This window comes from Trichomycterus rosablanca, chromosome 9, assembly GCF_030014385.1.
Source record: "Trichomycterus rosablanca isolate fTriRos1 chromosome 9, fTriRos1.hap1, whole genome shotgun sequence".
Classification (NCBI taxonomy): Eukaryota; Metazoa; Chordata; class Actinopteri; order Siluriformes; family Trichomycteridae; genus Trichomycterus; species Trichomycterus rosablanca.
This window is the reverse complement of record NC_085996.1, coordinates 26,706,883-26,722,469: the sequence shown is the minus strand read 5'-3', so window position 1 is coordinate 26,722,469 and position 15,587 is coordinate 26,706,883. Positions and strand designations below refer to the sequence as shown.

General features: G+C 39.1%; 1 protein-coding gene across 1 annotated transcript; it reads left to right on the top strand.

Moving 5' to 3' along the window:
• Positions 1 to 1,694: 1,694 nt before the first annotated feature.
• Positions 1,695 to 12,356, top strand: pcsk9 (proprotein convertase subtilisin/kexin type 9). The gene is made up of 11 exons (XM_063001309.1): positions 1,695 to 1,733; positions 3,783 to 3,906; positions 4,040 to 4,173; positions 6,205 to 6,346; positions 6,482 to 6,678; positions 7,261 to 7,444; positions 7,533 to 7,709; positions 8,320 to 8,468; positions 8,684 to 8,846; positions 9,306 to 9,478; positions 12,004 to 12,356. The coding sequence occupies exons 1-11, from the start codon at positions 1,710 to 1,712 to the stop codon at positions 12,211 to 12,213; spliced, it is 1,677 nt and encodes a 558-aa protein (XP_062857379.1). The 5' UTR covers positions 1,695 to 1,709; the 3' UTR covers positions 12,214 to 12,356.
• The last annotated feature ends 3,231 nt before the right edge of the window (positions 12,357 to 15,587 follow it).

The window sequence follows — 15,587 nt, the reverse complement described above, 5'->3', positions numbered from 1 at the left end:
ATGCGTTTTAGTTTCCCCCTGTAGAAAGACCGCACTCAACTACATGTGTCAAAATAAAGGCGCGCGTTTTTGCGCACAGTACTATTCACTATTATAAAAACATGAATTGCTCTGGTCATTTTGCTTTTTTAGTCAATGATTCTCTGATGCAAAGCTGATTAGCAGCAGATCAAATTAGAATTAAAGATTGTAAGGAAGAAGCATCAGAGAGGGAGAACGAGAGAGAGAGAATTTGGTCTACGTTGACATACTTGCATCATGTAACCTCAAAACAAATTTGTCAGCTTTAAAAATTGTGGATGGATGGATGGATGGATGGATGGACTGACTGAGGAGGCTACTGAGATACACTAAACTCATAGTTATATTTATGGATCCAGTTTGAAATGATTGGTGCTTTGTGACATGGTGTACTATCATGCTGGAAGTTGCCATTATAAAATGGGTATGTCTTCTTACCATTTTATAATTTCATACAGACTAGCAGTAGATTATAGGATCAGCAATATTATGTTGGAGTTAAATAATTGTGACATTGCAGTAATAACAAAATATCCTGCTGCTCTATACTGTATGATTTATCTTCTCTGATTTCATTTATTTATTAAAATTCAAAAACTGAAATCCCTTACTCGTAAAAAATATTCAGTCCCTTTGTTGTAGTTCTCAATGCATCCAAACTACTTTAACTATCTTTCTGATAATTAATTCAGTTGATTAATTAATTCTAGAATTGATTTGGAGCCCACACCTGGATCTATAAAGGCCCACAATTAACACACTGTCAGACTAAAACCAAACCATATAGTTCAAGGAAATGTCTGTGATCTCCATGATCAAATTGTGACCAAATTGTGATAGTGATGTTGCAGGACATTATCCAATGCCACGAGTGTTCCCAGTACCACATAATTATGAAATAGAAAAAGCTTGAAACACCCCCCTTAAGGTTTTCTATATTGGGCATCAAGACAAGAAGGGTTTTGGTCAGAGAGGTATGAAAGAACCAAACAGTCGCTGAATGTTCTAGAATGACCCAGCAAAAGCCCAGACTTAAATCCCATCAAACATCTGGAAAAAGACCTGAAATAGCAGTTCACAGAAGGTCACCTTGCAATCTGATGGAGATTGAGAGAATCTGCCAAAGAAACAACTATTAAATAGTAAAGTATTAAATAAAGCGTCTAAATACTTGTGTGCGTATTTTTCAGTTTTTGATTTAAATTACTTTAAAAAAATATTTTTTTGAATTTATCAATTCATCAATATGGGTGATTAAGTGTAAATTAATGGGTGAACATGACAATTATTTCCATTTGCTAAATAAAGTCAGAATAAAGTAAAAAAAAAAAAAAATCAAGTGGTCGGATTTTTATCCAACATTCTACACTATTCAAAAAAATTAATAAATAACATTTAAAAACTGGAATCTCTTATAAACAAAACTATTACACAGAATAAACACTGCAGGTGTTAATGCATTAGGTGTTTTGTGCCAGATATTAATGAATGTGCTATTACTGTGCTGCTCTAATACATAGGGTGTGTGGCGAGTGCCGGGTCAGTACATTGTGGTATTGCAGAAGGGATCGCATGACAGTCATGTTGAACGATTGGTGGCTACACTTCGGGCACAGGCTGCCAAGAAGGGTCACATCATCCATATACCATACACTTACTCCGGAGCCTTCCACGGATTCCTGGTGAAAATGAGCAGCGACATCCTGCCCTTGGTAATTAAGCATCCATTGTTTATATGCATGATAACTGAACAACAGTGTGTGCAGGACAGGTGCATTTCTGATTCACAAACATTATACTGCACTAATGTAAACGAATTTAAAAATGATGTGATAAGAATGATATGTATGTTTTTATGCCTACTTTTCCAACCAAGTGTTTATGAGAGTTATATTAATTACTCATCCAATGTGGTTTGATTTTCATCCCAGTCATATTAATAGAGTAATCTAGGATGTCTTTGTGGATTTTTATGGGGAATTTGAATCACTGTCTTTTTTGGTGTTATCCAACTTCTGTTAGGCTTTACGTTAGGTGCCACTAGTTTCTTGATGCCATCCCTAATTGAATCCATCCCTCATTTACCGCAAGCTGTCCAGACCCATTTGTAAAGCAGCCCCAAATTATGATGCTTTACAGTTCAAAAACTTGCTGCCAGTGGGCTATTACGCTTGCGCACCAGTGCTGGGATTCTGAATATCAGCTCTGCTTCTGCGTCGGTTGGGCGCCCCTAGCAGGCCCTGCCTGCAGCAGACAATGCTGTGTAAGGACCCTGGTTAGTAGTCCAAGGCAGTGTTTCTCAACCTTTTTTCAGTCACGGCACCCTTTGAAAGTATGCAAAATCTCAAGTCACCCCAGTCTAAAATGTCTGCAAGCCCTTGGACTGCTAACACACGCACACACACCATAAGGTGTCATCTGGGGGGGGGGGGGGGGGGGGGATGGATGAGATGATGCACACAGTCTCGGTTCCTTTTGTTCATTTTAAAGAGCCGTTTAAGAGAATCGGATCGTTCGCGAACGACTCATCACTTTCAGAATATTTTTGACGGCACCCCGGTTGAGAAAGGCTGGTCCAAGGCACCTGTACAAAAGTGAAGGAACGCGGAGATCAGTGAATTCACCAAAGTATGGGCAAATAAGAGGGGTTTGGTGGACTGTGCACCACTGATGTCACGTAACGCGTTACTCTAATCTGACCACATTTTTCAATAACGAGTAATCTAACGCGTTACTATTTCCAATCCAGTAATCAGATTAAAGTTACTTATCCAAGTTACTGCGCGTTACTATTTTTGTTTAGTAAAAAGATATATTTTTGCTTTCTTTTTGCGTCTCGGGGAGTGACGTCTGTCCTATGCGACAATTAAGTCACGGGCTGCGTCCGGAATCGCATACTTACAGAGTCTGTACTAGATTGGAGGAAGTATGCACTACTCGGCCGGTCAAGTGATGACGTGGGGACGTGATGACGTAATATCACCATAGTTACAGACTCATTACAAATCCCACTCGCCAAAATGTAGGATATTTATCGTCTTTTTGTTATTTATTTGTCTTTAAAAAAATTTATTTTATTTATCTTACTTAAGAACAGAGGACTCCGTTTTCCGCTATCTTTCTTGTTTCTTATTCCGCTTTAATCGCCTACGCAGCTCCAGTTGCATTATGGGATACTTTAGCGGACCGCATTATATAACTAATAAAGTAACTTGTAATGTAACTTAGTTACTTTTAAAATCAAGTAATCCATAAAGTAACTAAGTTACTTTTTAAAGGAGTAATCAGTAATCAGATGACTTTTTCAAGGTAACTATGCCATCACTTCTGTGCATTTCGGAGGGAGCGTGTATTGGGCAAATATACTCTCCTCGGACATGATTGGGGTCCCCAGCAGTGGAAGACTATTTGCTATGCATAAATAAAATAGTAAAAACAACAAAGCATTGGGTATTTCAACCAAGAGATGGGGGCTCCATAATTATGCTTTCAGTTTTGAAATGTTATGCCTCACAAGCTCAGAGTCTGGTGTCTACCATATAGTGTACCTGTCAAACTATGGAAATGAGATATAGAAAAACTGTAGAATTACAGTTTTGCAAAGGAAAGCATAACTGGTCTTGCTTTCTGGGTGGGAAGGATGGCATTCTTGTCTCCCCAATCAACACTGTCTAATAACTGGCATCTGAGAGTTCATTTGTGAATAGAGCTTGTGTCTCATCCAAGTGTTAACCTTCTCAATTATGTCTTTTTACCTAAAGGCTTTAAAGCTACCGCACATTGACTACATTGAAGAAGACTCGTCCATTTTTGCCCAGGGCATTCCATGGAACTTGGAGCACATCATCCAGACGAAGCACGAAGCTGGGAAATACACTCCACCCAGTGAGTGCACCTTCACACACACAGCCACAGCCACAAATATACAAAAATAATTTGTTTACTTTTATATCTTGTCTTCTCTCTTGTTCATTCGACGTTTTTTACGTGAATGTGAATGACTTTTGTACATGTGTAGACGATGGAGCAAAAATTACTGTTTACCTCATGGACACCAGTGTTCAGGCGAGTCACAGAGAGATCAAGGGGAGAGTGATGGTAACAGACTTTAACAGTGTACCTGAAGAAGATGGCATCAGAAATCACAGGCAGGTTAGAGACTGTTGTTACTCCAAGTGTGGGTATATTATTCAAGAGATTCATTCATGATTCTCACTAACAACCTTCTGGTCAGGGATAAATGGGTCCAGCAGGGCACCAGTCCAATGATGGATGACATTCTCACTTAACAACTAAAGGGCAATTTAGTACAGCCAATAAACATCTTGCAAGTTTGAGAGAACCTCAAAAAACATGTTGCTCTACATGCTGTGCTTAGGTTAAGATGTATTTTTTTTTAAATCAAGGCTTGCAATTCAGGATTACCAGCACCAGGTGGCAATGGAGGTCATAAAGCACAAAAGAACACTTCAAATTGAAGTTAGGATACCTTTACTTAAATGAAGTACTTCATACAAAAAGTATGGAACTTATGGAATAACAAAAATCTAGAAACCCCTCTTTGTATGTTGGTTTTGCTTTTTAGCCACACACATTTCATTAAAATGAAGCATACCCCTGCAATTTGGCAGTACATTTACAGCATTAGCAGGCACTCTTTATCTGGACCAACTTGCAGTAGTGCCTAGTATCTTCCTTAGTAAACACTGCCTGACTAACACAATTAGAGAACCATAAAAGAACACACTTTATATATAACCCAGTTAAAATACATGTAAATAATGAAAAGAGCAAGAGACTGCAGGAGGCTGTTCAGGTAGCCAGGAGAGTGACATTCCAAGGGTAGTACAGAGAGTGTTCCTTAAGTTCTAAAGGGTGAGTCAAGACAAGTCAGATTTGTTGTTCGAAGGACTCAAGGAAAAGGCTTTTAGGTAGATGGGAGTTGGTCAATTTTCAGCTTTGTATGCAAGCATCATTATTTTAATTTAATGTGCAGCTACAGAATACTAGAGAACAAAGTGCAGCAGTGCTTAAAGGTGTGTAGCCTGGGATCAGTGACATTTTGAATTGGTTAAAGGGGTCTGATGTTATACTTGGGATCTGAATGGCTTCCTTGGAGAGAAAGGGTAAAACCTTCCTGATGTAAAAAAGAAGAAATCTGCATGATCAAGTTTGGTTAGCAACTTGAACTGAGAATGAATGCAGTGGTAGCTTAGCAGTTAAGGAACTGAACTAGTAATCAGAGGGTTGCTTGTTCGTGCCCCACCAGTACCAACAAGTCACCACTTTTGGACCCATTTTAACTCTTATTTGGCATCATTATAATTAACTACAATGGACGTTGCTTTGGATAAAGGTGTCTGCTAAACATCATAAATGTAGCTTGTCCAAAACTACTTCAAGGTTTCTTGAATTCGCAGATGATGTGATCTGGGTTTTGGTCCATAATCCATAATGAGATATCTGCCAGAGATACTAAAATGATTAAACCTAAAGTGTCTTAGGCAGAGAAGGACAAAATAAGTTGAGTATTAACTTCATATGAATGGTCTGAGCAGCCATGTGACAGGTGGAAATAGGACTGCACTAAACCCTGTCAGACTTTAGTTGAGAAATGGCATGGGACAGATGTTGATTCCCCCGACCCACAGCGGATAAGAACTGGTAACAAGACTGAACCATATTGATAAGCTTATTGATTTTTTTTTAATGTCACTGTCGATATACCACCTTTCCAATAATTATGCTAAAGCTTCCCTAAATGTGTTGATATTATGGAGTGAAAGTGTTAAAAAGCAACAAGTCAATCACAAAGCAGTATGCTAAGCGTACAGGACAACTGGGTACAGCGGTATGTTCATCAGGAGTTTAATGGTTTGGGTATCCACGACAAAGAAGCTGCACACACATAAAATAATCATGGTCAATGCCGAGTGTTATCTGCCAAAGTGTTAAGTACATCAGCATTTGACTTTGGTGTGGTGGAAGTGATTCTCTGACATGGTCTATTACTCTAGATCATTTGGTTTTGTTGATACCATGTAAAAGGAACACTTGGCTACTGTTGTACCAAATGTGAATTTTGATAAAGGAGGATTAAAATTGTGGGGCTAACAGCATACAGTGATGTCTTAAAGATCTGTCCATGCTTTCATCTATTTATCTGTTCTGCCTCCATAACAGGCCAGCGAGTGTGAAAGCCATGGAACACACATAGCCGGAGTGGTGAGCGGACAAGACTCTGGTGTTGCACGTGGTGTCAGTATAAATACTGTGCGAGTACTAAACTGCCAAGGCAAAGGCACTGTGTCTAGTGCACTGGCAGGTAAACTCAAGTGTATTCTGCGAAGACTCAAAGTTAGCACAATAAACACTAATTTAAAGGGAATATATAGATGTTTATGGCAAATATTTTCACCTATTATTTTATAGTATTTTTCACTGTGCCATTTTTCTACAGGTCTGGAGTACATCCGTGCATCTTTGCAGGTTCAGCCCATTATCCCTGTGATTGTACTGCTACCATTTGTTGGGGGTTTCAGTCGCACTCTGAATACTGCATGTCGAGAGATGGTACAGTCCGGCGTGGTCATTATAGCTGCAGCTGGAAATTACCAGGATGATGCCTGCTTATATTCACCAGCCTCAGAACCAGAGGTATTACCCTCAAACCAGTGATGTATATAATCTAATATGCACTGAGCTGGGAACAGATATAACAAGAAGCTTATTATGCAGTTGTATTTGAATGTATTTGCTGGTCAGCATGGTTGTGTAGTCTGTAATGTTGGTGGCAACAAAATACAAGGTCCCTGGATTGATCCTCAGATTAACACTGGCTATGCGGACATGAATGCTCTTGCTGAGTCAGTCTATGTCCTGTGTACCTCATGATACTTATAAAAGTATTAAAAACATCTTGGGCATCACTGTGCCTGCAGGACAGTCAGACAATCAGATAGCAGTATCTGCCTGATGCATCACAGTAACATAAATCTGTGTGCACTGGCTAGTCCTAGACTGGAAGCAGAGAGACTCAGAATATTAGTTGTGGTTCCATTTCTGTATCATATTCTGTATTCATTCATTCACTTATTAGGTTTCCCACTCTGGTTTATCAGTACACACATATGAATTGTTCTGTGGTCTGTTTTTCCCAGCATTTTTACTAAGATGGAACCAGTGGCAGGTGCAGGTGCAACATAATAATTGTTAATTATTTTCACTGACCATAAACAGGTGATCACAGTGGGAGCAACCAACGCTGCTGATCAGCTGCTGAGTTTGGGAAACACAGGCACCAACCTGGGTCGCTGTGTGAATCTATTTGCTCCAGGAAAAGACATCATAAGTGCCTCCAGTGACTGCCCTACCTGCTTCACCACCAAGAGTGGTACCTCACAAGCAGCGGCACTTGTTGCTGGTTAGAACACACATTCATGTGTCATTTAGACATTAAGTCCACTAGTTAAAAATCTGCCTGCACTTTTAACCTATTGCTTTGTGTTTAGGTATAGCTGCAGTGCTTCTAAATGAGAAACCCAGTCTCAGCCCTGCTGAGGTTCTGCAGTTGCTTAATTACCACTCAGTCCAGAGGGTGATAAATCCAAGCTTGCTTCCTGCTGAATATCGACTAACTACCCCAAACGTGGTGGTAGCCCTGCCCAAGACTACCACTACAGTCACAGGTTAGAATCCAGGGGTTACAGTCTTAATGTTTAATGTTTTGTCCCAGTATGAATGATTGTAATGACTAATGTAAGTGGTAAATATTTAATCCATTGCCAAATTCCAAAATGTTTTATTGCTATAACAGCCACCGATATTCTAGGACTTCCAGAATTTTCTGGAATGCTATTGTTTGCTGTATCATTAGAACTTTACTTAACTTGATTGATCAAAAATGGTTGATTAAAGAAACATTAAAAGGGGTGTTCACAAATTTTAAATATTCATATGGTCAATATGTGAACACCTGACCATACGCTTGACATTCCAAAACCATGGGCAAAAAATATGGAGTACCAATGCCCCCAACCCTTCCCTATTGCGGCTATAAAATGAGCAAGGGTTGGCATTACAATTCATCTCAATTCATCTGTTCGATTGGGTTGAGGTACAGGGCACAGGAGTTTATACCAGACTCATCAAACCATGTTTTTGTAGAGTAAAACTTGTGCAAAGGGACACAGTCATAATAGAACATCAACAGGTAGGACTGAAACTCCTAAACTTAATCACTGGAAAGGGCGTCCATATACTTTTGGCTATGTTGTGTATGTATTTGTTCTGTCCCAGGTGAGATGCTGCTTTGTCGCTCCGTTTGGTCTATCAGGTCAGGGGTTGGAAACTTTGGCACAGCAGTGGCTCGTTGTCGCCACGGTGAAGAGATGTTTAGCTGTTCTAGCTACTCACCAAGTGGAGGGCGATCTGGAGAAAGAGTAGAGGTGAGAGAAAATGACAGTCACTTCTTTTTTGGCTCTGTCTAGAACATCCTCCTCTGGCACCCAAACTACATGACTGTACTCCCTTACTGCATCCATAAACCTCCTCTTGGACTTTCCTCTCTTCCTCCTACATGTTAAAAGGGAAAATTAGTTGTAAGTAGTTGTATTTGGGGGGAAAATATAACTTTTGTGTTTGTGCATGTGTGTGTTATCAGATACAGGATGGACAAAACGTATGTGTGGCCCACAGTGACATTGAAGGAGGTGTGTATGCAATAGCCCGCTGCTGCACAGGAAACAGGGTGCAGTGCCAGGCCAGTGCCAGTGTCCAGGTCGGCATGGATGCAGTATGCCCCAGCCTAGAGCATCAACTTACAGGTAATACATGAAATGTGTCTTAAGACCATTGTCTCAGCAGTGCTGTTCGCCGGTGTCTAGACAGATATGATTCGCTATGTCTTAGGGGAGAAGGATGGGCAAAACCCTCAATGGATTGGCACCCTGTCAAGGGTGGCCCTGTCTTACGCCTAGTGAAACCAGACCCGCTGCAGTCCAGACAAGCATAAAGCCGGGGATTAAATGAAATGGAAAAAATTGTAGTTACTTTTATTTATGTCATCCTATTATAATAAGAAACATATATAAGATAAATAATATAGCCAAAAGTATATGGACACCTGGCCATGAGCTTGTTGGGCATTATCAATGTTTGTCTCTGAAATACTGAATCTGAAACAAAAAATTAGGAGTGGTGTCTACATACTTCACATTTAGTGGACACTTGTAACTACACGTGTACCTGCATGTGGTGTTTCAGCTGTTTCTCCATTTCTGCAGGCTGCAGCTCTTACTTTAAATCCAAAGTCACGACTGACTCCACACAACCTCTCAATGCTAACCGTAAGGTGTGTCCAGCAAAAAAGGGTGGAACATCACACGCCTCCTGTTGCCGTGCCCCCAATCTTGAATGTCGTCTGATTGAACATGGCTCCTCTGGATTAATGGAACAGGTTAAACACAATACTAATACATACAGTGGGGGAAATAAGTATTTGATCCCCTGCTGATTTTGTAAGTTTGACCCCTTACAAAGACTTGAACAGTCTATAATTTTTATGGAAGGTTTATTTTAACAGAGAAAGACAGAATATCAACAAAAAATCCAGAAAAAAAACATGAAATAAAAGTATTTAATTAAGGGAAATAAGTATTTGATCCCCTACCAACCAGCAAGAATTCTGACCCCCACAGACCGGTTATGTGCACAAAAGGCACACAAATTAGTCCTGTCCCTGTATAAAAGACTCCTGTCACAGAATCAGTTTCTTCCGTTCAAATCTCTTGACCACCATGGGCAAGACCAACGAGCTATCAAAGGACGTCAGGGACAAGATTGTAGACCTGCACAAGGCTGGAATGGGCTACAAGACCATCAGCAAGAAGTTTGGTGAGAAAGAGACCACTGTTGGTGCGATAATTCGAAAATGGAAGAAATACAAGATCACAGTCAATCACCCTCGCTCTGGAGCTCCATGCAAGATCTCACCTTGTGGGGTAAGAATGATTCTGAGAAAGGTGAGGTCAGTCCAGAATTACACGGGAGGAGCTTGTCAATGATCTCAAGGGAGCTGGGAGCAGAGAAATGTTGGATAAGACCCCAAGAACACCATCCCCACTGGGCATTTCTCTGCCTTCAAACACGGCGAGTGGAGTTGATGCCAAAGAGCTCAATTTTGGTCTCATCTGACCATATCACATTCTCCCAAGCTTTCTCTGAATCATTCAGGTGTTCATTGGCAAACTTCAGATGGGCCTGTACATGAGCCTTCTTGAGCAGAGGGACTTTGCGGGCACTGCAGGATCTCAATCCATTACAGCGAAGTGTGTTACTAATGGTTTTCTTGGTGACTGTGCTCCCAGCTCCCTTGAGATCATTGACAAGCTCCTCCCGTGTAATTCTGGACTGACCTCACCTTTCTCAGAATCATTCTTACCCCACCAGGTGAGATCTTGCATGGAGCTCCAGAGCGAGGGTGATTGACTGTGATCTTGTATTTCTTCAATTTTCGAATAATCGCACCAACAGTGGTCTCTTTCTCACCAAGCTTCTTGCTGATGGTCTTGTAGCCCATTCCAGCCTTGTGCAGGTCTACAACTTGTCCCTGATGTCCTTTGATAGCTCTTTGGTCTTGCCCATGGTGGTCAAGAGATTTGAACGGAAGAAACTGATTCTGTGACAGGAGTCTTTTATACAGGGACAGGACTAATTTGTGTTCCTCATGGGCACATAACCGGTCTGTGGGGGTCAGAATTCTTGCTGGTTTGTAGGGGATCAAATACTTATTTCCCTTAATTAAATACAAATTAATTTATAACTTTTATTTAATGTTTTTTTTCTGGATTTTTTGTTGATATTCTGTCTCTCTCTGTTAAAATAAACCTTCCATAAAAATTATAGACTGTTCAAGTCTTTGTAAGGGGGTAAACTTACAAAATCAGCAGGGGATCAAATACTTATTTCCCCCACTGTAATATTATTACAGCTTTTTTTTATAAATATGGGAAGTACCTAAAAAAGAGAATCTAGATACCATATAAATGTATAGCATAAATGTATATTTTCCTTACTAATCTAACTACCAATGAATGTACATCATCCTTGGGCCTGGGTAAACATACATAATGAGGTCAAATTGCAAAAGACAGTGTTAGGAAACATCGTCTTGGAGTAATGTGGATTAGTGGTTAAATTAGATGTGAGGACATTTCTGATACCGTTTTAGCTGTGATTTTAATTAAAGCATCAATGAAACTATTTTAACTGATGCCTGAGCTGGCAGAATCCAGAGGTCTGAAGAGCTTAATGTAACTAAATCACACTCACAAACAACTGCACATGTGAATTAGGTTGATTGTTAAATATATTTACATTTGCAGCATTTAGCAGATGCTTTCATCCAAAGTGAATTACACATCACTGAACACAATTCAAGCAATTGAGGGTTAAGGGCCTTGCTTAGAGGCCCAACAGTGGCAACTTGGTGATCACAGGGCTTGAACCAGCAACCTCATGATTACTAGTCCAGTACCTTAACCGCTAAGCGATTTAACCAGCGATTAATTAACAGTACAGAGATTAATTAACAGTACAGCAGGGCAGTGGCAGCTCAGTGATTAAGCAACTGAACTAGTAATCAGAAGGGTGCCAAGTTGACACTGTTGGGGCCCTAAGGAGGGCCCTTAACCCTCAATTGCTTAAACTGTATTCAGTTCAATTGCTTATATTTTAATCAGTCATAACTGTAAGCCACTTTGCTAAAAAAAGGTTTGTAAGTGTAAATAGCATTTATCAGCTATTAATAACCTCTAATAATGAGCAAATTATTTGAAATGTGAGATTTCAAGCTACAGAGCAACCAACAGAGCTCCGATATTTGAGGAACACTATGCCCCAATACATACTGCTAAAATAATAATTGAAAAAAAGGTTAAATAAACAACATACGACTCTATCCTCTTCTTCTGTTTCTCTCAGGTGGAGGTGTCATGTGAGGAGTCTTGGACACTAACAGGGTGTGATACTCTGTCACATGGTTCTGTCACACATGGGGCATACATACGAGAAAACACCTGTGTAATCCCAAAGTCCAAAGAGGATGGAGAAGCTTCAGCCATCGCCATCTGCTGCAGGTTTCAGCCACCCCACCAGCAGAGCCACAAAAGGGGGCTGAAGCAAAACAGCTAATAACTGTCCACAGACCAATGGGTGCCTTCATTTCTTTTATTTCTTTTTTCTTTATGTTGATTCCTAGTTCCTTACTTCAAGAACAAGGAGAAAGGAAAGGTTAGAAATGCTTGTTTACTAAGGCATTAATCAAATTGTTAATTACTTGGCTAATTGTATAACTGATTAAACATAAATGATCTTGATATACATAAAAGCTTTTACATCTATCACTTAATCCTGCTTCAAAGTATCTGTGAGTAAGCCAGGTTTCAAAAGATATAAAAGTTAATTAAGCATGACCTCCAAAACATGTCAGGAGTCTAGTTTAAAAGAGATTTCTTTTTTTTGCCACCCTGCAATAGCCAGCTTGTTTAAAGTTTTTGAAATTGCTGTTACATGCACAAACCCACCAATTGTGAGTCTTTTAAGGTTGCCATTCACCTCTAAATAGCTCCCATGATAGATGTCGTTCTGGTTGCTTTTTCCATTTTTAATAATGTTATCAACATTACGTAAAAGGAAAGTCAAAGCCGTTTAAATACTTTTGTATCTGTGTCCTGACTTCCTGGATGCTTTATGAAAGTACCGTTACAGCCATAGTGAATTGTGTTATCATGTACCACTAGTAATGGAATTCTTAGAGAAAATATGCTTTTATTCTGAAGTATTCAAAACCACTAGACTTAATGTCAAGCAGAGCTTAAATTGCTTGGTGTGTGAACTGAAATATGATTTTACCTGAGCAAGTTTAAAATTGTTACTCTAAAAGGCTGGTTTTTGTTTGTTGATGGTTAGGTTGTGTAAAACACAGCTAGATAAAGATAGAAATATATTTTACTGTTGTAGTGTGTAATGTGCCAAAATGTGGGGGTTCGACAGGGTGTGATGATTTGCTTTAGGCACTGTATGTTTCTGTCCAAACTAAGTTATAGTTATGTGCCACTCCTTTCAAATTACAACCTTTATACCCACAAACCTAAGCAATTTAGTAGTGGTATTCTAAGGAGAAGTACAAAAAATAAAAACTTTTACTTTTTGGATTCACAGTTAGAGGCCTAGAAGACCTGTATGTGTTTTTTGCCTGTCTACTCTGAGTTTGTCAAGCAATCAGATAAAAATACTTAATTACACATTAAACTCTGCTAAACAAATTGCTCAAAAAGATCTGTTTATCCATGCTGTAATCAAAATGATTTTTAGTTTATCTTAGAATAAAGGAATCTTAAAATGCTGCAAACTCTATTCTTAAGACCGGTTTTAATGAACAAGACAAATGAATGAACATTAGGAATTCAGTAATGTTATTACTCTTCCTAGGAGTGGCCAGTCTGCAAAGATTGCAACAAGAGCACAAAGTGAATGTTGAATGAGGAAATGTAAAGTATGATGGAGAGAAGCATGGTTGGGGTAATTGGCTAACTTAGGGCTTGACAGCTTTTCATTAGAATGAAAAAAGGTGATTATTAAGAAAATTCATTATGGAATGGCAGAGTAGTAATCACATTACACTTAATGAATACTGGATGTCGGAAAACAAGCATCTTGTGATTATTATAGTTCTTGTAGTAATGAGATCTAATCAGCAGCAAAAGTGAATGAATGGACTGTGAATGAATGCCAGTCATGTTAAAACTAGCCTTTTATACCATTAACACATCAGTCATACCTACTGCATTATCACCCATTTAAATATATAAACCACTGCTAGTGTAACACTACTGTAGCATAATTATGCACTTGAGGACTTTGTTTCTCTTTTTAGTTTACTATGCTGTTGTTTATATGATACAAACTATTGTTACTTATAAAAAAAACAATTTGCTTTTTGCATGCACTGATCATGTTTTGTATTAATAAAGTTTAAAAGGTATGTCAGTGATTTTTTTTTTATTTATTCACGATTTTAGATATGCAACTGAAAATAAAATTGAGTAGTGGTGGATTTTCAATACTCATCTGATTGTTACATCCTAATAGAAACTAATCCACAGAGCTTTACATTATCAGTGCATCTTTTTTTTTTTTAATGCATTTTCTCCCTATTTTCCTCCCGATATAACACACAATTTCTGCTAAGCGGTACCAGATTGCATCTGAGGAGAGCATGTCACTGTACACGCCTCTTCCGACACGTGCACAGCCCTCCTCTTCTCGCCCATGCATTCTGCACAGGCGTCTCTTCCGCCAATCTGGGTCCAACTTATGAAGACCCACTCACCCACACACAGTCCGGCCCCCACCCTGCAGATACGGTGGCCAAATAGTATCTGCTGCAGGCACTGCCAATTATGCCTGCTAGATGGTGCCCAGCCGACCGGTGGCAACACCAAGGAGTTCAGAAACTTGGTGCTGGTGTGCTAGCGGAATATCACAGTGTGCCACCTGGGCGCCTCTCAGTGCATCTTTTAAGTTATTTTAGGCTTTTTTTAAATGGCAGATTGTGACCATATGTGAAGATAAGCTGTTACCAATAATAAAGTGATATTAATTCTACGCAAATAACTTGGCAGTGTTTAGTATGAGACTTCTCTTAAAAAAAAAAAAAAAAATAGGGCAAAATAAATACATTGATATAGTCATTAAACCATTAAACTTCTTTTAATATTAGACAACAATAACCCAAATTAAATAATGCTTTTATTAATTGATAATATAATGAATGCTGTTCTGCCATAGCTGACCCTATGTGAAATAATTATTGCCCTCTTGGCTAACAGTTAATCAGTTGGGTTCAATTTCATTAGTCACACCCTGGCATGATTACTTTCAGACCTGTTAAATCACTTAATAGAACCTGTTTAACAATGTGAAGCAGGCAAAAAGGTCTCAAAAAGCAGCACATCTTGTAAGAAGAACTGATGTAAGCGGAAAACACAGAGGAATACCACAGCACTTTAATGCACTACTATTATCTATTTATTTTAATGGTGTTGGGTCAGTGGCACACCTTAAGAACCTCAGGCTGCTTGTAAAATCAAGGGTAGGGCAAACATTCCTTTTGCTGCCTGCTCCCCATTTTACATTATTTGCCAAATGTGGTTCATCAGTATGGTTCTACTGTACTTTTCCTGGTCACTCACATTCTTACAAAAATTGGTTAATTATTAACAATATAGTGCAGCATAGACTGATTTGCTTACCTGTTTGGCTTTTATAGTCCTTGTTTAGACACCTCTGGCTAATGTTCATATATTGTGGATTTTTCTGCTGAAAATAAGATCTCCCCTACAGAAAAACAACAACAAAACTAACAAAGATTAACTATGGTTTCCCATATTTTGGAATGTATGACCACACAATATACTGTATACTCAAAAGAACATACACACCTGATCATGAGCTGTTCAAACAACATTTTTTTAAAATATTTTTATTGAGCATTAATATGAAAT